The 23,251-nt window shown below is 34.4% G+C and overlaps 1 protein-coding gene and 1 pseudogene across 6 annotated transcripts in view; one reads left to right on the top strand and one right to left on the bottom strand.

The window, feature by feature from the left end:
* Window positions 1-23,251, top strand: part of ATG5 (autophagy related 5) — a 126,646-nt gene that overhangs the window by 68,623 nt on the left and 34,772 nt on the right. For 5 of the 6 annotated variants that reach the window (XM_012651207.1, XM_012651206.1, XM_012651203.1 and 2 more), the window contains one exon: window positions 2,517-2,611. In XM_012651207.1, the coding sequence (XP_012506661.1) occupies window positions 2,517-2,611 (95 nt within the window). The remainder of the gene's footprint in view (window positions 1-2,516; window positions 2,612-23,251) is intronic. The other variant, XM_012651205.1, reaches the window with a different exon arrangement.
* On the bottom strand, window positions 21,553-22,274 carry LOC105815930 (annotated as a pseudogene).

Below are 23,251 nucleotides of genomic sequence, written 5' to 3'. Positions count from 1 at the left end.
TTCATTAGTATTTAAGGAGATAGTAAAGCATCCTTTCTTAAATTTTATATTAATTATCAACTAGGGTATAGAAGGAGGTACTAATATTATAAAATTTAGTATGAAAAATACTTGGTTATACATTCAATCTCAGCACTGATTTTCTTTTACTTCTATTTTTATCTTTCTTGTTAATAACGTTGACCTATAAATGTTAGTTTATTCTTGGCTGGGTTATTTTTACTTATTGGTGAGAAAATGCCCTTTTCATATAACATTTTTATGAGATTAGAAACTAATGTTAATTAATACAGATCTTTTGTGTGTCTTTTTTCCTTTGAAACATAGTTGTATCTGTCTGGGTCCAGTCAGGAGATAGAAACCACAGAGTGGGTTAAACAGGGTAAGTTTTATATAAAGAATCATTAAACTCTGATAAAAGAGTGACTATAAGATATAAGAAAACTGCATGTGTTATTCAAACTTGTAAGGGGCCCCTTCCCCAAGGCTGGGGTTAGACCTTGTTGGAGAAGTTCACCGTGTTGCCCAGGCTGGAGTTGATCTGTAGTCCATGGGCAGTCATGGCAATCTGGAGTGCAGGTGATAAGCAACAGGTGGCATGGATGTGCAAAGGTGTGGGAAACTGCAGATGAGCTGCCTGTGTGGGCCTGCAAAGGAAACTGAGGTGTTGATAAGGGCAAGGGGCCTTCAATGTACCTATGCAGGCAGGATTCTGTACTGCAGAGTTCTGGATTCTGTGTTGAGAGGTTTATCCCTGGACCAGGTGAGGCTGCAGGGTTACTGAGAGGCTTGGTATCTCCTCATGTGCCTGGGACAGGATTCCACCTGATGTCCACACCCCCATACCACTGATCCACCATGCAGCATTTGGAAATCTCAAGAGAGCCCTTTGTCCCGCAGTCCCCTTTCAGCACTCTCTGCTGAGAAATCTTAAAGTGATTGTCAAAGTAAGAGATGCTTAAAGGATTGGTGTCCATATGACAATGTGTATTTTGAAGGGTAAATTTGGAACTGAGAGTCATTAAATTGATAAGTGGCACAATATTGTTTCTTTTTCCAGTTTACTTTTTTGCCACGCAGTTATGTAAAAACTTTTTACTGATTACTTTTCTGTACTCTCTATTGTTTGTGTTCGTTCTCTTTCCTTCAGTCCTGTTGACATTTTGGGTCAGACAGTTGTTTTAGGGAGCTGACCTATGCATTATAGTATGTTTAACAGCATCCCTGGCCTCTATCCACTGTATGCTAGTAACATACACACATAGAATCATGACAACCAAAAATGTCTCTGGACAGTACCAAATGTCCGCCTGGGGAGCAAAATCTTCACTGTGGTTGAGAACCATTGTTCTAGTGCTCGTTTTCTACTCTGTTAGAACCAGGATAAATCTCTCATTTAATAAGGATTTGAGTGTTTTTTTAAACAGGTTTTATTTTAATAATAATTCCAGTCCTAGGTACATACCCAAGAGAATTGAAAACTTATGTCCACACAAAAATTCGTGCACAAATGTTTATAGTAGCATCATGTACAGCAGCCAAAAAGTTAAAACAACTCATATGTCCATCAACTGATGGGTAACCAAAATCTGATAACTTCGTATGATGGAATATTCCGTCTTCATATGATGGAATATTTATTCAGCTAGGAAAGCAAATGAAATTCTGATACGTACTACAGCTTCAATGAGCCTTGAAAATATTATGCCAACTGAAAAAGTAAGGCAGATGCAAAAGACCACATATTGTATAATTCCATTTATATAAAATGTTCAGAATAGACAAACCATAGAGATAGCAAGTGATTTTCAAGGGCAGGGGAAAGGGGTGAATGGGAGTGGCTGTCAATAGTTACAAGTTTCTTTTTGGGATAATGAAAATGTTCTGAGCTCTGACTATACTAAAAACCACCAAACTGTATACTTTAAAAGGGTGAACTTTATGGTATGCAAATTGTATTTCAATAGATTTTTTTAAAATTAAACTTGAAAAATTTAAAGCGTTTATTCAGTCTCTGAGTAAGCCGCACTTGAGAGTTCTTAAGTGTCAGTTCCATATTTCTTTCAAAGCCTTTCCTATAATTTTATCCTCTTCGGTGTTTAATGTTTACTGTGTTCAATATTTTGACTTTGTTTCTTTACACAAGTTCTGGTTAACATTTAGATTACCTGAAGCTGGACCTTTATAGTTTAGCAGTAGGAGTAGGATCAGGAGAGTCAAGACATCTATTCCCTACCTGTATTTTTTGCCTTGATAACAGAAATAGTCATATATCTGTTTAGGGTTTCTCTTATAAGGAAAAAAATGTCTATATGAATATCTAGGAAGAGGAAGCAATATGTAGAAAAATTAATTTTGTTTTACGTTTAGTTATGAGAAGATAAGTTTAAGAAAAAAATGCTATATAAATGAAGTCCTTTCAGAAACTTCTAGGAGGATGTTTAAAAGTTTTATCTTGTCATATATGATATTTCATTATAACATTCATTTTTAATAAATAATTTATATCATTACAGACAGATTTGACCAGTTTTGGGCCATCAATCGAAAACTCATGGAATATCCTGCAGAAGAAAATGGATTTCGTTATATCCCCTTTAGAATATATCAGGTAGGAAGTAACATTTTAAAAACTGTCCATTTCTGAATGCCTTAGATATCTTATTTCTTGAAGCACTCTAGTCCAAAACTCTTAAGTTTTTATAGTAACTGAACAGTATTAGGGTTTTTCAGATCTGTGTCGTTTGGTGGCAATCAAATCAGAGACTGTACTGAAATATTTGACTCATATGTAGTTGATATTCATTATTTGTAGATTTTGTATTGACAGATTCACCTACTTGCTGAAATTTATTGGTAACATCAAAGTTAATACTTGGAGCGCTTTTGTGGTCATTCAGAGACATGTGCAGAGTAGTGAAAAATTTGATTCACCTGACATGCATATTGCCAGCTCAGGTTGAACAAAGTGATGCTCTGCCTTCTTGTTTTAGCTGTCATATTGTAAGCAAGTATTCTTTTCACAGTCTGCTTAGTGCCACGTTGTTCACATTTTTGTGCTTTTTGTTGGTGATTTTGCTGTTTAAAATGGACCCCAAGCATATGCTGATGTGTTATCTTTAAACAGAAACACAAAACAAGGTTATGTTTTGATTGGTTAATGAACATGTGACTAAGGCTCACAGAAACATAAGGCTCCATTTCCCCTTGAAGAAATGGTTCAGTATTTGCCAATTCAGTGTTTGCAGTGACTTTATAGAACATAACTACTGTAAATAACAAGAACCAACTGTATTTATTTGTTTTAGGTGGTGAGTCCTCAGTATTGTACAACAAAGTAGACAGTAAGCTCTCAAGTCTTTCTTACAGCACATTTGTATGAGATACAGAAACTTCGCATTCTGTAGAGTACTTTAAAAATCCTGTGTGCTTGGCATATAGCAAATATTAAATATTTGTTGAATGTATGGCATTCCTGGAAGCAAGTTACTTACAATTGTGAAAAAAAAATTTTTTTTTTTTTTTTTTTTACAGAGTCTCACTCTGTTGCCTGGGCTAGAGTGAGTGCTGTGGCTTCAGCCTAGCTCATAGCAACCTCAAACTCCTGGGCTCAAGCGATCCTACTGCCTCAGCCTCCCGAGTAGCTGGGACTACAGGCGTGTGCCACTATGCCCAGCTAATTTTTTCTATATATATATTTTTAGTTGTCCAGATAATTTCTTTCTATTTTTTAGTAGAGACGGGGTCTCGCTCTTGCTCAGGCTGGTCTCGAACTCCTGACCCTGAGCGATCCACCCGTCTGGGCCTCCCAGAGAGCTAGGATTACAGGCGTGAGCCACCGTGCCCGGCCTAAAAAAAGAATTTAAGGACAGGAATTGGAAACATAATTTCACAGGCATAGACTAATCTGGGATTTCCATTCGGACTTAAAAAGATCTTGTTATAACTTCCTTTTGTAGCCATTTTCAGTGTCCCACAATCTTTATTGATAGTTATGTCTATAATTACTTTTAAATCTTTTATAGAGCCATCAGGTAACTGTGTGTTCAAAGAGGAAAACAAATTATCTAATTGAAAAGAAGCAGACAAGCAAAAATTTCAATATACTGAAAGAACAAAGAGTATTTCTGATTTAGTGATACAGGCATAATTTTCAAGTGGTTCATATTTATCATAAAGGCAGGGTTATTGTTACATGTTCATGCTGTTTGTTTATTTATTAAAAATGAATGAGGGTTTATAAGAGGGCCTGGCATGTGAATTTTTGTTAATTCATTAAATGACTTATCATTTATCAAATTCATTTTCATTATTTATATTCTTTTTGTTGTACTCTGGGCTCCATAGTAGCATACCATAAGGCATTCCCACAGCCTAGTAAAATACCTTACTTGTGGAATTTAGCTGAATAAAATATACCACAGACTCTGAAGAGATTTCCAAAACAAGAGTTCCAAAACTGTTTTGAGATTTATGCCTCTCAGCACTTACCTGGGTTAAGTTCTGGGATATGTATGTAACTATACTGTAGTTTCTTTATTATAATACTTTAATTTCCTGTAGGGAAAGTGTATTATACTTATTGTAGGGATTATTATTGTCAGAATAATAAATAGTACAGGTATACGAGAAAGGTTTTCCTTTTTGAATTTATCATTCTGTTCTAGAGGGGAAAATTGTCATATTAATCCATACCTCTTTATTGTGATATCATAATACAGGATTCAGGGAGAGAAAGAGGGAGGGAGGGAGGGAAGGAAGGAAAAAGAAAGAGAGAATGTGTATGTAAGAGCGAATGGTTTTTATAAAGTTCTATAATTAGATAGAAAGTGGTAAGGTAGAGAGTTCTCAAAATTTGCTTGACAAAACCTGGCTGCCAGATGGGGACTTTTCTAAGGGCAGAACCTCCTTCCTGATAGTTCCTGTGTCAAAGCAGTTGGGCAGTTTTTCGTTAAACAGAAAGAGACAAAGAGCCTACCTTAGGACTTTATTGGTTCTCACTTGACCTACTTAACTTTCCTTTTACCTTTATCCTGTTTCCATTTTGGTTCTTAATTGAATTTGATTAAAATATTAGAAGTGATATATGGAAGTGATTATAAAAATTTAGGAGTCTTAATTTTTGCTAATTTGTTATTTCCTGGTTTTTCCCATTTCCCTATTTTATATTTTTGAATATTCTTTTATGCCTTGATTAAAGGAGGACAGAGCTCTACTTTCCGTTTTCCTAGTTATATTAATATGGTTTAAAGTTATCCTCAGATTTCTTTTGCTGACTTCTTTATATCTGATTAGTTTTTATGGTTTTGTTATTCTGTTTAAGTATAGCTTTCATTTATGCAGCATTTTGATTAATTAGCACCTTTTATTTTTTAAACATACTATATGTAAATTTCTATGCTATTTGAGACCTTAAATTAGTAAATAAATTTAAAACCTGAAAATCTAGGTTTATTTAGATAAAAAAAGGGCATAATTTTTACTAAAATATTTATTTTACCTTACAGAATCCTAGAATAGAATAGAATTCCTATATAGCGAGGAGGAGATGAAGGGGCACTAAGCATACTTGAATGAAGCCCATTTTATCTTGTTGAGGCCTCAAAACCATCATAAAGACAAAGGAATTATTATCTGATTTTACATATGAGGAATCTGAAGCTCAGGGATTTTAAGTCAGTTGCTCAGGATCTCACACAAATGAAAAATGGAAGAACTAGAAAAATGGAAGGACTAGAATCCAGACCTAGGTCTCATTTATGAACAAAATATGATTTTTGTTTATAAATTAAGTTGGTAGAATTTTCCCAACACAGTTATCACAAAAAGTGAAATCCACCTTCACCAATTGAGTAGATAGGAACCTAGAAAACCTATGACTGATGGTGTTCTTTAAAGACTGACTTTCATAAAAATTGTTGTCAAACTATTTTTTTCATCTGTAATTCATTTATCATGAACTCAAAATGACTATAATCAAGTGACAGAATTTTAATGGTAAAAGTTAAATTGGTCCAAAAGCCATCTAGAGATGTCACAGACCAAAATGTGTCATTTCTGTCATTTACATAACAGTTTAGTTTGGTGTGTGAGTTTCAGGTTTGTGTTCTTGAAATCCAGGTGCGCCATATGAGCTAGTATTCTACAGATGAGGTTAATGACAGGAAATGTTTCAGAAATGTAACCAAAATGTTATATAGAATAGCACAGATAAACACATGGTGATTAATGAAGGTATTTGTCAAAAAGATTTGGAAAAAAAAAAAAAAGACTGTGAGGTCCTTAGGCACTGGTACTTATATTGTAGAATGAAAATCAAGCACACCGTTTCTCTTTTTCAAAAAGCAATGGATTTTTAAATGTTATCCTGCCATTATACTTTGGGTAAGAAAAGTTCATCTTATTCATTCATTCAACAAGTTCATTTACTCAAATATTCACATGCCTCGCCCTGTACTTTGCACAGGTGATACAAGTGGTGCTTAATATCATACAGCACTCCTTAGAGAGCTTGTAATCTAAAGGTGGAAAGAAACTAATTGACTAAGTATGCAAATAAATATAAAATTGGAACTGTGATTGCTCTGCAGAGGTATATAATGCAATAAAAACCTAATGCCCCTAGTGGCCATTTGTTCTAGTTTGAGAGATCAGAGAAGGCTGCCTTGAGGAAGTGTTGCATCCCCAGAGATCTGACAGATGGATGGACTTAAGGTAGGCAGAGAGTCATGAAGAGAACTTTGTAGGGAAAGAGGACATTGTATAAGGACAGCCTGTTTTGTCTTGAGCACAGAGAGATGGGGCAATAAGGCTGTGAAGGTAAGCGTCAGACCATATTAAGGAGTTTTCTCTTTATCCTGTAAAAAATGGGAAATCCTCAGGGATTTTTACTAATATGAGTATCCATTCATTCAACAAAGATCATTTAGTCACCTACTTTGTTCTACATGTTATTCTTGAGGTTGTAAATAAATTTAGAGAATCTTCTTAAGAAAAATCTAATGATGTTATTTTTAAACAAGAACACAAAGCTGATAAAAATGCCGGTTTACTAAGAAAGTTAAAATGGTCCCTACTTATGTTTAGAAGTTATTCGTCAGTAAAATAAAGTAGAATTTGAACTTAACTTTGTTCCCTTTCATAATCCTTGGAACTCTGCTCCCTTTCCCATTTATTATTTTGATGTAAAATTGTTCGCTTATGTCATTAAAGCTCCATTAATATTTTAATTCTTTTGGGAGGTTTATTAGCCATTTTACTTAAGCAAATCTTTTTAACTTGTATTGTAACATGCTAAAAATACTGAAGAATCTAGATACTTAGGGGTTTGCGGGGAGAAAGAGTACATTTTTTTAAATGGAAACTAGGATGTCAGGAGTTAACTTGGCACTTCCTAAACCGAAGAAGGAGCCAAATTTTAGACTGTTTTATTTCCAGATGTTGAGTTATGAATTTTGAAAAGTGAGGATAATAGAAATGTGTGGCAAATTATGGCCATGTTTGTTAGGATTCCTCCCTCCAGGGTTGTGGCAATATTAGTGAGAAATTACAATTCTCCTCTTCCGTTGTTTTCCATTTTAGTAGATATCTTGCAATAACTTCTAACAGAAAAGCCAGAGGCCAAGAAGAGGGACTTCTTTAATTAACTGAATATTATTGCTTTTAATTTAGTTTTGAGTCACTTCAAAAAGATACACTGCATAATTTGTAATACATTTTGAATTTTGCAGAGATATTTAATATCTTTAGCAGAATAAACTGTAAATATTCTCTCTTCCACACCTGAAGATGTTACTTAATTTTTTTTTGTTACTTATAGTACCTTTTCTTTTTAAACAAATTAAAAAAATTTTTAATCATGGTTAAATATACATAACGTAAAATGTACTGTCTTAACCATTTTCAAGTGTATAGTTCAGAGCATTAATTACATTCACATTGTTGTACATTCATTCTCCACAACTCTTTTCATCTTTCAAAACTGAAACCCTATACCTATTAAACAACAACTCCCTTTTTCTCCATTCTACTTTCTCTCTCTCTGAGTTTGACTACTCTAAGTACCTCATATAAGAGGAATCATACTATTTTTTTGTGACTGATTTATTTTACTTAGCATAATGTCCTCATTGTTCATCTATGTTGTATCATGTGTCAGGATGTCCTTTTTAAAGGCTTAATAATAATATTGTATGTATATACTACATTTTAATTATTCATTCATACTTGAGTTGCTTCCACCTTTTGGCTATTATGAGTAACGCTGCTATGAACATAGTGTATTGATCTGTGTTCTCCAGAGAAACAAAACAAACAGGATGTTTGTATGTGTGTAGTGGGGCAGGGGGAGAGATTTATTTTAAGGCAATGACTCACACATTTCTGGAGGCTTGGCGAGTCAAAGATCTGATGGGGTATGCTGGAGGAGAGTCAAGGAAGAGTTGTAGTTCAGGTCAAAGATGGTCTGTTGGCCGAATTCCTTCTTGCTTAAGGGAAGTCCATCATTGTTCTATAAGGCCTTCAGCTGATTAGATGAGGCTCTTTCACATTATGGAGGGTAATCTGCTTTACTCAAAGTCGATCAATTTAAATGTTAATCTCATCCAAAAAAACACCTGCATAGAGACATTCAGAAAAATGTTTGAACAAATATGTGGGCACCTGGGCCCAGCCAAATTGACATTTAAAATTAACCTTCGTGATGGGTGTATGAATGTCTCTTGGAGACCTTGCTTTCAGTTCTTTTGAGTATTTGCCCAGAAATGGAATTTCTGTATCATATGATAATTTTATTTTTAGTTTCTAAAGAAATGGGCACGCTGTTTTCCATAGTAGCTACATGATTTTACGTTCCCACCAACAGTACACAAAGGGTTTCAGTTTTTCTACATCTTCATCAACACCTGTTATTTCCTACTTGTTTTTCACATTAGCTATCCTAATGGACGTGTAGGTGTAATCACCAATGAATAGTGGTGTTGAGCGTCTTTTCATGTGTTTGTTGTATATCTTCTTTGGAAAAAAAGCTGTTTAACTCCTTTGCTCATTTTTGAATCGAGTTTGGATATTTTTGTTGTTCTTGAGTTGTAGGACCGAATTTATTTTTAATGGCTAATCATATTCAATCTGTGAGTGCATTGTAATGTGTTTAGTATTCCCTGTCAAGTTTTCTTTTTGTTTCTAGTTTTTGTCATTATAAACAGTGCTGCAGTAAACAGCATTATATATGTATTCTTTGAGGTATGGAATAGGTACCAAGAATGGCATTTGGGATCAAAAGGTAGAGATTCAAAAAAAATTAATTTGCCAGGTTACTTTTCAAAAATGTACCAATATAAATTTCAGCCAGCAGTATTTAAGGGTATGCTTCTCACCTTACATCTCCACCAGCAATAGGGCATTATAACTCTCACTTTCAGTGGTATTATCAATATTAAAGACATATATCATTTTTACTTCAATTAATGTTTCTCTCATACTTAGTTTATAAATCTGTTTATCTTTTTTGGCCATTTGGATTTGTTTTTCTGTAAATTGCCTTGTATTTTGTTTTGCCCATTTTTCTTCTGTTATTTCCTTTTATTTTATAAAAGGTTAATTTTTATAGGTTAAGCTTTTTTGTGTCAAACACATTGCAAAAAATTGTAACTGTACAATTTTTATGATATCTTTATATAAGAAAAAATTTTACATTTTTATATACCAAATATATAAAATTTTGGCTTGCATGCCATAGTTTGTTGACTCCTGATATAAACTATCCCTTTTCACTGATCAAATATGCCACCTCTGCTTTATATTAAAAGTAGTTTGTCTACTGGAATTTATTTTTGGATTCTCTAGTCCAGTCCATTAGTATATTTATTTATTCTTATGCTAGTATTATTTTTATTTAATTTTAGTGTTCTGATATCTGCTGGAGCAATTCATTCCTTGTCCTTGGTTCATACTTTTTCATGATTGTTCCCTCAGTCATTAATTTTTCCATATGACTTTCAAAATCATTCAATTCCTCATACTATCCTATTTGATTATAAATGAAAATACTTTAAATTTCCATTTTAATTTTGGTGTAATTCATCCTCTTATTATATTAAGTCTTCCCAGACAACATGATACACCTTTCTTATTCAGATTTTGTTTTACATTCTATGTAGATTGTAAGGTTCTCTTCAAGCAGGTCCTGTGCTTTTCTTTTTATTTATAGATGTCTTGTAGATTTTGTTTTTCTTTGTTTCCATTTATAGGTGTTTATGACATCAGCAAAACAAACAAAACCTTCCCATTGTTTTTTACCAACCATTTTTTTTCTTGCTTTATTGTATTGCCAATACTGTATTGAATGATGATGGTCCTAGCAGACATTTCTGTTTGATATCTGTTATTAATTGGTATGGTTTTAATGTTTCATCATTTAGAATGATAGCATAGTCTTTAATTTCCTTCTAGAGTTTATAATTAGAAATGATGCTAAATTATTTGCTAGTTTAAGTTGCTACTTTTCCCCTTTTTATCCTTTTAAATTTGATACTTCTTTGTTTTCATTCTGTTAATGTGGACCTTCCCTTACCTAAAGCTCATAATTCTGTTATGTTACAAGACAGTACCCATTTTACTCACCAACATGCTATTCTTTTACTGCTTTTCCTTCCCATGTGAAGAAATCTTTAGCTTACTTTCCCTTCGCTCCTCCAGTCTTCTTCCACTTTGCAGAGAGACCTATATAACACTTGTTGGCTCCCTAAGGCCTAGGTTTTTGCTAAAATAGTTTAGTATCTTCAGTTCTAGGCTAATTCTAGATTTTTCTTTACAGATTGTGCCTCCTATTTCAAGAATACTTGCTAAGCATTTGTATTTCATATCCCAGAGAATCTGTTGATGTCAAAGGTGTCAGGGCTCTTGGTACAAGTCTCTCTGTTCCCTGGTCATCTCTTTCCTTTTCTGCCTCAGGAGAAGAAAGGATTCAGTCTCTTATTCAACTTTTCCTCAGCTTTTGGTGATGATATGCTTGCTGGTTCTTAGGCTCACATCCACCCAGAGAGGAGAACACTGCAGAGGTTTCTAGCTCTCTCCATGTAGGCCCTGGCCTAATCCCAGCAGCTTCTTAGCTCAGGAAAACTGGTGTGTTGAATAGCAGATGGAATTGGGAGAAAAAGGAAGAGAGGGGTACAATAGTCCCCAGAATCTCCTTCAATAATTGTTGTTAATGTGTTATTAATATTTTTCATTTAAATAATTATATAACAATAATAATTGGGGGAAGGTGTCTTTAGTACTTAATTCACATCCTAGTTATGTATGCTAAGCTATATATGCTAAATATATGTTGAGAATCTGTGCTTAAAATAGGATTTGTATCTCACACGTAAAGAAAGCCAAGAAAGTATAGAATGGATGAATGCTCAGTGCTTAAAAGAACTTTGTATCTTATCCAAGTAATGGTAACAGTTATAAAAAGACCGATACTGGTATATTGAAGACAGATCATTCATTTTCATCTTTTTATAATGATAGTAATCTAACGTAAGTCTGTGAAGTAAATGTCATTTTTCCCCAGAGTGCTTTAAACACTTATTAACCACCCCAGGAGAATTCTTCTTTAGTGAACATAGAGAAGCTAAGCCTCTGTACTGTGCTTATGTCTCTGTGCTCTTTACAATGCTTTATGTGTAATAGGGTCTGCATAAGTATGTAAACAGTATGAACAAACTAAAGTTCTAATCACCTGTGAAAGTGGTGGTTATTCCTGGCTCATAATGTAATAGACTCTAATGTTCATACCATACATTCTTTCTGTAGAATTCTGTGCAGGATTTTCAGTTAGGCAATAACTGTCATTTTCTACTATTGCTCTAAAGTTGTAGAACAAAGCATTATGGGATGTAAAATAATTTTTTGAATCTTACATTTCTATAGCACTTTATATTTTGTAAAATTCCTTCATACTACCTCATTTGATCTTCACAATAGCCCTGTTGAGTAGACAAGGCAAGTATTACTTTTAAAAGGTGAAGGTCAATGACCAGAGGACAAACAGCTAGTGAGCAGTGGAACAGGGACTAGAGTGCACATCCATCTCAATATATATAGCATATGCATATTATGAAAGAATATCTTTTTTGCATGAAGATGAATGTGTTTATTGAGGCTTTAGAGGTACGTATGAGATTAATGTATTATGGGCATAAGTTCGTTCAATTAATGAAGATTTGCTTGGAACATTGTGATTTGAATTTTAAAGGATTAAAGAAATAGAGCCCAACTTCTTTTATTTGGTTGAGTTTTGCTTTTATTTAAAATTTCTTTTTGTGTGATGTGTTTCAATGCTAACTGAAATTATTTTCTGAAATTAGTCGGAATCATAATTGTTTTAAAAATGTATAATTTAGCAAAGTAGAATAGTAGGGCTAGTTCAGGTACAGTGGATGTGAAGTGGAACATAAGATAAGACTGTATCAATAATTTGAGGATTTTTTTAAATCAAAAGCTCAAGAATTGGTTTCCTTAGATTTGTGGGTCTGACAATATATGTGTGTGTGTATAAGTGTGTGTGTATATACATGTATGTGCATGCATATACTTTAACAGATATTTATTGAGTTCATGCTTTGGGCAAGCACAGTTCTGTGCGCTAGTGGTATTAATTAGTGAAACAGGCACTGTGTTTGCTTTCAAGGGGCTTATAATAATAGATTGAACAAACTGCATATACACAGAGTAAAGTGACTTATATAACAAATATCACCACTGTGTTAAATTTTTCATTCAAGGATTATATATTTACTCACTTGAGGGGAATAAGTTTACTACCTGACGCCCAAGAAAGTACCTTTAGTTACAAATTTAGATTAAATATTTCACAAAAGAAGATATGAGAATGGCTGATAAGCACATGAAAAGATACACAATATCATTACTCATCAGGAAAATGAAAATTAGTAGCGCAGTGAGATACCACTTCACATTCACTAGATTAGGTAAATTAAAAAGACTGACAATGCAAAATACTTCAAAAGGCTGTGGAGCAAGTGGAACACTCATACATTATTAATAGGAATGTAAAATGATACAAACCACTTTAGACCAGAGTTTGCCAGTTTCTTACTAAATTATACATATACTTATTTTCTGCTCCAGTAGTTCCAACAGCTCCACTCAAGAAAAATGAAAATATATGTCCATGACAACACTTGTACACAAGTGTCCATAGCAGAATTATTCATAATATCTCATCATAATAATAGTTCAAATGTCTATCAACAAGTAAAAATGCTATTTCATGTAATGGAATACTGTTCAGGATAAAAGAGAATTTTATATGTGACAACTTGGATAAATCTCACAGAATATTATGTTAAGTGAAATAGCCAGCCAGACAGAAAAGAGAATATACTCTATGATTCTATTTTTATGAAGTTCTAGAATAGACAGAACTAATCTGTAGCAAAAAGTAGTTTTCCAGGGGCCCAGGTCTGGGGCAGGTGAGGAGGATGGGATAGAGATTGACCAGACCAATAAGAGGCAAGGAAGAACTCTAGAGGGTGATGGAAATGTCCCGTATCTGGTTGGAGTGGTGGTCTTAAAACTGTAACACTTTGTTACGATTTGAGCTGTATACTTAAGATGTATCCATTTGTAATTTACACCTCAATAACCTGATTGAAGTTGTTGGTTACCTGAAAATTAGGTGATCAATTAGATTATAGACTGTGGAAATTCCTGGGAGTTTCTTGTGTAATAACTGCACCAAAACTGTAAATTAATCATCTTAAGTGAGCCCTTCTTTCTTGTTCTATTAGGTTCTTGTGATATGCTTAGGTTTTGAGTTGGTTTTTTTTCAGTTGTTGTTTTTGTTTATGTCTTTGTTTTTACCTTAACCTTTTTTACAACTCTTTGCTGCCCGCTTTGAGTTGATTCCTTATCCCCTCCCCCTCAGTGTAAATTGTAACTAATAATTGCTTTCTTGCCTAATTTTTACTTGATAGGATTTTGTATCCTGTACTTCAGTCATCAATTTGTGTTTATCTTAACAATAATCAGAATAGTACAAGAATAGGTACAGTATTATGTATAGTTGTTAGACAAACCTCTTTTAATTATCTTGTGTTCTTAAATGTTAAATTATTTTCTACAGATTCTATTTCTATAATCTTAAGCAGCTTCAGAGCTGCAGGGTACTGATTAGGAATTGAAAAGAAGTTACTGCAAATAGCAGTGAATAACTGGAATGGTATAGTGTAAGGTATGAGCTTAGAAATTTCTGAAGAATGTGAGATACTTAACACTAGACAGAAAGAATTGCCATATGATCTTAAATGTAAAAAGTTCTGTGGAATTTACTCAAATATTCTACAGTGTAGGTCACCGTTATCAAAATGTTGGGCAACATTTGATCACCACTCTGAATTTTGAAACATTTTAATCATTCCCAGAAGAAACCCCCCTCTGCTCCACAGACCCCTGACCCAACTACTAATCTACTTTATATCTCTATGGATATGCTATTATGGAATTTCATATAAATAGAATAATGTGTGTCCTTTCATATCTGCTTTCTTTCACTTGGCATAATATTTTCAAGGTTTTTCCATGTCATAGCATGTATCAGTATATCATTCTTTTTATGGCTGAATGGCATTCTGTTATATGGATACACAGCATTTTTGTTTATTCATTCATTAGTTGATGAACATTTGGGTGGTTTCTACTTTTTAGCTATTATGAATAATTCTGCTATGAACATTTGTGTGCAAGTTTTTGGGTGGACCTGTGTTTTCAGTTCTCCTTCATATATACCATATATACCTAGGAGCGGGATTAATGGGTAAGATGGTAACTCTATGTTTAACCTTTTGAAGAACTGTCAAACTGTTTTCCTGAATTGATGCGTCGTTTTACATTGTCACAAGCAATGTGTGAGGGTTCCACTTACTCCATATCCCTGCCAACACTTGTTATTGTGCATCATTTTGATTATAGCTATTCTAAGGGTGTGTGAAAAGCTATTTCACTGTGATTTCGCTGGGCATTTCCCTAATGACTGATGATATTGAGTGCCTTTTCTTTTTCTTTTTTTTTTGAGATTGGGTCTCACTCTCTTACCCAGGCTAGAGTACACTGACGTGACCATAGCTCACTGCAACCTAGAACTCCTGGGCTCAAGCAATCCTTCTTCCTCAGCCTTACAAGTGGCTGGGACTACAGGCATGCGCCACTATGCCTGGCTAATTTTTTTTTTTTTTAAGAGATGGGGTCTTGCTATCTTGCCCAGGCCAGTCTCGAAACTAGCCTGGTCTCCAACCTTGGCCTCCCAAAATGCTCGGATTATAGGCGTGAGCCACTGCACCCATCCTAAGCATCTTTTTTCTTGCTCACTGGCCATTTGTATATTATCTTAGGGGAAATGTCTCTTCGAATTTTTTAATTGGGTTGTTTTATCTTTGTTGATTTGAGAGTATTCCTTATATATTCTGGATACTATAGACACTTACTAGATATAAGCATTACAAATCTTTGTTCCCATTCTGTGGGATGTCTTGTCACTTGGTGATGTCCTTTGAAGCACAAAAGTTTTTAATTTTTCTAAAGTCCAGTTCATTTTTCTTTGGTTATTTACACTCTTGTCATTTCCAAGAAACTATTGGCTAATCCAAGGTAATGTAGATTTCCTCTTACGTTTTCTTCTAAAGTTGTATAGTTTTAGTTCTTTCATTTAGGTCTTTGATCTACTTTGAATTGATTTTTGTATATGGTATGAGATAGGAATCCAACTTCATTCCTTTGCATGTGGATATTCTAGTTCTCTCAGCACCATTTGTTAAAAAGGCTTATCTTTCCCTCATTAAATTTTCTTGGCACCCCTGTTGAAAATTGATTGCCAGTAAATATATGGGTTTATATCTAGACTCTCAGTTCTATTCCATTGATCTGTATGTCTTTCCTTATGCCAAACCCACACTGTCTTGACTGTTCAGGTTTGTAGTAAGTTTTGAAATGGAGAAATATTTAATTATTTTTTGTGTATTTTTATTATTATTTTGTTTTATTGTTTCATTAATTTATTATTTTTTAATATTATTTCATTGTTTTATTTATTATTTTGGCTTTTCTGAATTCCTTGTATTTCTATATGAATGTTAGGATCAGCTTCTCAGTTTCTGTAAAAAAGACAGCTGGTATTTTGATAGTGATTGTATTGAATATGTAGATTAATTTGGGAAGTATTGTCATCTTAAACAATATTGAGTCTTCCAGTCCTTGACCACAGGATTTCTTTCCATTTATTTAGGTCTTCTTTAGTTAGTTTTAATGATGTTTTATAGTTTTTAGTGTATAAGTCTTAAACTTCTTTTGCTAAATTTATTCCTAAGCATTTTTTCTTTTTGATGCTGTGGTAAATGAATTTGTTTTTTATATCATTTTTGGATTATTCATTTCTAGTGTATATAAATACTGATTTTTGTATATTGATCGTGTGTCCCGCAACCTTGTTGAATTCATTTAGTAGCTCTAATAGGCTTGTTTTGTTGATTCCTTAGAATACATTCTATATATTCTAAGAATTTATCCTTAGAATACATAGATCATGTCATTGCAAAGAGAAATAGTTCTACTTCATTTTCAATCTGAATGCCTTTCATTTCTTTTTCATGCTTAATTTCTCCATCTAGAACTTCTAGTACGGCATCAAAATAGAAGTGGCAAAACCAGATGTTCTTATCATGTTCCTAATCTTAGAGACAAAGCTTAAATTTTTTCATCATTAACTATGATGTTAGCTGTAAGTTTTTCATAGATGTGATTAAGTTCTCTTCCATTCCTAGTTTGTTGAATATTTTTTTTAATCATGAAAGGGTATTTGATTATGTAAATGCTTTTTTGTGTCTATTCAGATGATCATGTGGGATTTTTTTCCCCTTATTCTGTTATTATGGTACATTGATTCATTTTTCTTTTTCAAACCCACCTTGGATTCCTGGGGTAGATCCCATTTGGTCATAATATATAATCCCTTTCATATGTTGCTGGGTTTGGTTTGCTTGTTTTTCATTGAGGATTTTGTGTCTATGTTTATAAGGAATATTGGTCTCTAGTATTCTTTTCTTATATTGTCTTTGTCTGGTTTTACTATTAACTGTTCAGCCTCTTAAGTGAATTTTTTAATTTCAGTTCTTATACTTTTTAACTCCAGAATTTTTGTTTGGTATATTTTTTTAACTTCTGTTTCTTTATCTCTATAATTTCTATTTGGTAAAAGATTGTTCTCATACTTTCCTTCAATTCTTTAGACATGGTTTTCTTTAGTTCTTTGTACATATTTAAAATACCTCTATTACTTCTTAACTGTTCCTGGTCTTCCTCAGGAACAGTTTCTGTTGCTTTTTCCCCTAATGTATGGCCCATGCTTTCTTGTTTCTTTACATGTCTTATAATTTTTTGTTGAAAACTGGACATATTATATGATATCACTCTGGAAACCAGGTGCTCCCCTTCCCAAGGTTGGCTTTTGTGGTTGTTACTGCTGTTGTTTAGTTATACTTTCCTGAACTAATTCTTTGTCATGCATGGTCACCGAAGTCCCTGCTTGGTTAGCTGAGTGATCATCTACTGATTAGAAGAGATTTTCTTAAATGCCTGAAACCGGTATATCTCCCAGCCTTTGCTGAGGGGCTGTGTGTGAATGTTGGCGCATGCCTTCAATGCTCAGGCCAGCAGTTTACAACTAGGTTTTACTTTCTTCTTGTACAGAGCCTCAAGGTTTGCCATCAGAGTCTAGGTGAGAGTCTAGAGCCTTCACAGATTTTTTCTGAGTATGTGCACAGCTCTATATGTGTGTCTGGCCTTCTAGATTACCAGGAAGATGTTGTAACTTTTCAGAGCCCTCTTGGATTTCTCATTTCCCAGATTTTTCTTTCAGTTTTTTTGGTCAGCCCCAATTGTTTTTGCTGCCTCAGCGTAGCTGTGCTGTTTAACTATTGCCATTGATTTTTTTCCATGAACGCTCCTGGGAATAAGGTTGTTTGCACTAAGTGAGCTCTGAGTCAGGTCAAATAAGGTCTTTCGAGTGGGGTGTTCTGGGGAACTGAAAGATCAAATAATGACAGTTTTCTGAGAATGGGGCTTTGAAAGGGCTCCAGCCCCATTCTGATTCCTCCAGTGGCCGCTAGGCTGTGTGGTGGCAGGCTGTGTTGGCTTTTAAGGCCACTATGTAGCTGGGGAGAGGTGGTGGGATTAGGGCAAGTTAAAACAACAAATTCTGTTGTTCTTACCAACATTCACCCATTGTCCTTGAATAAATGCTCCCCAGGTTGTTGCAAGCTTTTGGTTAATTTTTAGAGTTCAGAAAATGTTTATTTTGAGAATTTTCACAAGTGTTCTTGTTGCTTTTATGGAGGGGAATATTTTGAGGACCTCTGCCGTTAATGATGACATCAGCACCTCTAATGATTCTTAACCTTCAAGTTCAGATGAGTGGATTTTGTTGAAATGTGGGAAAGAGAATAAAGACTAAGATGTTTTCTAAGTTTTTTTTTAAAAATATGTTCTTTCTAATTATTTCTAAAATACAAAAAATTTTAACTCGGTATACAGTACTTAAGAACACCAGTATTTCAATAGATGATCAGTGATTGCTTTCTATAAAAGTTGCATATTTTTGATTATTTTGGAAATTTTTTTCCACATAGGTTTTCTGGTGAAGAACCTTGAAAAATATGAAAGAATCTAATTTCTAACATGCATTAATATAGCAAGTGGTTAAAATGGAAAGCTTTTGAATTAGGCAGTTTTAAGTTTATATTCCAACTAGCTGTGATTTGGGACATTCACCTCACATCTCTGGGCCTCCATTTTCTTATCTGTAAAGTAGAGATTAATAATATTTCTTAAGGTTTTCGTGAAGATTAAATGTAATGCTTTTAATGAACTATTATGCCTGGTACGTAGTAAATAATTTGCAAATTATAGCTGGGGTTATTAGATGTTACTGACTTAAATCATAACGATTTTGCTGTGAATTATTTTGAAAACAATGATGACAGCTTGTCATGTGTTCTGTATTCTTTTATTTTATGACCAGTGGAGCATATCTGACAAATAGCTCACTCCATTTATCAGTATATTTCTGGTCTTAATACTGTCTTCTCTGTGAGGTTTTAACAGTCCCAAGAATCTACTTCTAGTCAGTACCAAATACATAAACTACTTTTTCAGTTTCCAATTTCCTCTTTCTTTACCAGTTCAAGTTACCAGGCTCATACCTTGGAATAACTCTTTTGATCACTGTCTTTGAATTGCAAATTCTCATGAACCAGAACCATTCCCATTTATCCCCTTCTTGCTATTTGTACTGACTAACTTAGTTCATGGCCCCTATCTCCTAGAGGAACTGAGTAAGGGGTTCTTAGATTTTTCTACCTCCTTTCCCCCTCTCTCTCCAGGGTATTGATTTTTACACTGAAGTTAGTTGAATGTTCCTAAAATATAGCTAGACTGCAACCAAATAACATCACATGCTGTTGCCTAAAACATCTTTGATCTTTTATTATCCTACTCCGTTAACTCCTCCTAGGAATAGCTCCCACTCCCAGAGTGCTTCTAAACTCACCTCAAATAGGAAGTCTTTCTTGATTTCTCCACATGTGCCCTAGCCCTTCATACCATGTAGAAATTATTTCTTTTCTCTCTGAACTCTGTTTTAAAACATTTCTTTCTACCTTTTTCTTTTTCTTTCTTTCTTTTCTTTTCTTTTTTTTTTTTTTTTTGGGAGACAGAGGCTCCCTCTGTCACCCCAGGTAAAATACAGTGGTATCATGGTAGCTCACTCAAACTCCTGGGCTCAAGTGATCCTCCTGCCTCAGCCTCCTAAGTAGCTGGGACTACAGGTGCATGCCACGATTCCTGGCTAATTTTTCCATTTTTAGTAGAGACAGGGTATTGCTCTTGCTCAAGCTGGTCTCGAACTCCTAGCTCAAGCGATCCTCCTGCCTCGGCCTCCCAGAGTGCTAGGGTTACAGGCATGAGCCACTTGTTCCTGGTCCATCTACCTTTTTTTTTTTTTTAAAACCTCTGCAATTATTAGTTTATTAGTATCATCCAGAACTCAGATGTTCAGTATTCCTCCTGAAATTACATAAACAAATGCAAATGGAAAGAATCCAAGTCAAAATTATATAACAAAACAGCACTCCATCACAAAAGCGTGTAAAATTACAAGAACGCTATTTTAAAATACTGGCACTTTTAAGAGGATAATCTCAAAAACCACAAAATTGCCAAATTGTTCCCTAAACTGCTAAGCAGATAAACATAACTTTAATGAATCAGTTTGGGTTTTGTAAAGAAAAATTAAATTCAAATAAATTGAATAATTTGTATTCAGATGGAAAGTTTAAGTTTCACCTTTCCTCATCAATTTGATTCATAAAGGGGCAAACCACAATACAGGAAAATATAACCTATTTTAAAAATGTGGTATTATTTTAAAGGCTGGCCCAATTAATTAAAGATACTCTTAATGGAGAACCTCAAGTTTCCTGAGCAGTCCATATTTAGATAAATGGGAAAAGACATCTATGGCCAGCCAGCACTTACCTAATCTTTGCTGGGACTAACATCAACAAAAAATGTAATATGGCAGTCTTGTATTTTAAGCTCACGCTTTTGGGGATACATTCTCAGGTCTTCTTTAATGTGGGAACTGCAAAATATAACTGCCATTACATGGTAATGGGAGTTAGAGTCCTCATGTAAAGATTAGAACATACTTTTCTATTAGTCCTTCAAGGACAGACTCTCAAAATGTTTTGATTCTAATAATGCCATGCTGTGAGTAGACTGGTTACTCTTCACTTTGTAAATATAAGTGGGCTATGTGAAATTTATCAACTTCGGAGTTTCAGTTATAGATGAAAACTGTCTCAATTTAACTTTTATTACCCCCATCATGATATGCAGGGTATGTAGACAAAAGCTTTTTATCAGCTAACTATATGAAAAGATAAACACTGTAATAACTCATGTGATCCATAATGGGCAAAAGCAAAAGACTAGCTTCCCTTCAAGAAGAAAAATTTCAGACCTATGAAAAGGACAACAATACTAATAAAAAAAATTGTATTTACTTAGAAGCATTCAGAATGTCAACAAAACAGCTGCAACTTTTTTTTTGCAATTACAGAGTGGTATTCAGTTAACAGAAAAACAATTATTTCGTATAAGCTGCATCAGAGACAACTAAGATGAAAAAACTACCATCCCATATATAACTAATTTGTGCTGTGCACCAACAAGAACCTGCTTTAAATTTCCATGCCAATTTACAACCCCCATACTGTACCAGGCAAGGTTAGTGGCTATTGAAAATACCACCAGGACAGGACTAGCTAAAGACACATTCGGTAGTGTGTTAACTATACAAAAAAGACACTGTACAGTTTAAAAACAAATCTTACACAGCCTTACATTTCAATTTTTTTCTTTAAAAGGAGTGAGTTGTGTACAGGGGGGTTAAATGCTTTATAGACAAGAAAAAAAAACTGCGCTAGAACCAACTTATTCATCATCATCATCTTCTTCTTCATCTTCCTCCTCCTCTTCATCCTCTTCATCTTCCTCCTCTTCCTTCTTTTTCTTGTTTTTTTCAGCCTTGACGACTCCCTTTTTTGCTGCATCAGGCTTTCCTTTAGCTCGATATGCAGCAATATCCTTTTCATACTTTTCCTTCAGCTTTGCAGTCTTCTTTTCATAAGGCTGCTTGTCATCTGCAGCAGTGTTACTCCACGTCTCTCCCAGTTTCTTTGCAACGTCACCAATGGATAGGCCAGGATGTTCTCCTTTGATTTTAGGGTGATACTCAGAACAGAACAAGAAAAAGGCCGAAGGAGGCCTCTTTGGTGCATTGGGACCCTTGAACTTCTTTTTTGTTTCCCCTTTAGGAGGGATATAGGTTTTCATTTCTCTTTCATAACGGGCCTTGTCTGCCTTTGCCATATCTTCAAATTTTCCTTTCTCTTTAGCAGACATGGTCTTCCACCTCTCTGAGCACTTCTTAGAAAACTCTGAGAAGTTGACTGAAGCATCTGGGTGCTGCTTCTTGTGCTCCTCCCAGCAAGTTTGCACAAAGAATGCGTATGATGACATTTTGCCTCTCGACTTCTTAGGATCTCCTTTGCCCATGTTTAGTTATTTTTCCTCAGCGAGGCACAGAGTCGCCCAGTGCCCGTCCGGCTCTCACTTGCCCCGGCGCTGTCTCTATGGAGCTCAATGTACTGCAATGGCTCCCATCTACCTTTTTTTTAATGACACATGTAACTTTGGAAAATTAGAGCACAGAAGCTGGAAGAATCATCCATTTTAACCCCCTAATTTTGGGAATAAGACAACTTGAACAAAATTGACTTGCACAATATTCAACTGGATATTTGATAGCAGAGCCAGGAGTAGAACTTGGGTCTTAGATCTTCAGCCTAGTTCTTTTTTTATACTAAGCATTGTAATATAAATCAGACATATAAGCTATTTTTTAAATATTTCACCATGGTTCTGTTGAAGTGTATGTAGTTTCTCTGTAAGCAATAAACTATGAATTCCTCAAGGGCAAGGATTGTTTCGTTTCTCTCTGTATCTTTATAGGTGATTGTCAGAGACTATTTCCTGCTATAATGAGTGAATGAATAATAACAATTTGCTTTAGTATTAACATTCTAAATGTGAACCTTGAATCATATTCCCTATTTACACCTTTTAAAAGAAATAGGTAAATCGAGGCCTGTAGGGGGCAGCCCAACACAGCAAGTTTTGATTGCCCTTACTAAATAAGAGACCTGCTATCCTCTGAGATCTTCTCAGACTTAAATTGCTTCCTATGTGTATTTTTGAAAAATGAAAACAACTATTAATTATAAGCTTATTTGACAGGTATATTTTTAAACAATTGTCATGTATAGAAATGGGAAGTTTTTGTGGGTTTTTTTTTGTGTGTGTGTGCACACTTGATGGCCTTGGAAGGGAACAGGAACTGTTTGATGTAGATAATTTACCATTTTGATGAGAGCAAAGATTATTTATTAGAGCTTTTTAAAATTTTTCTTCATTAATTAACAAAACAGCACTCCATCACAAAAGCGTGTAAAATTACAAGAACGCTATTTTAAAATACTGGCACTTTTAAGAGGATAATCTCAAAAACCACAAAATTGCCAAATTGTTCCCTAAACTGCTAAGCAGATAAACATAACTTTAATGAATCAGT

This window comes from Propithecus coquereli, unplaced genomic scaffold (assembly GCF_000956105.1).
Source record: "Propithecus coquereli isolate 6110/MARCELLA unplaced genomic scaffold, Pcoq_1.0 Scaffold35, whole genome shotgun sequence".
In the NCBI taxonomy this organism is placed as follows: Eukaryota; Metazoa; Chordata; class Mammalia; order Primates; family Indriidae; genus Propithecus; species Propithecus coquereli.
The sequence above is the reverse complement of the archived record's forward strand: the minus strand, read 5'-3'. Positions and strand labels throughout refer to the sequence as shown.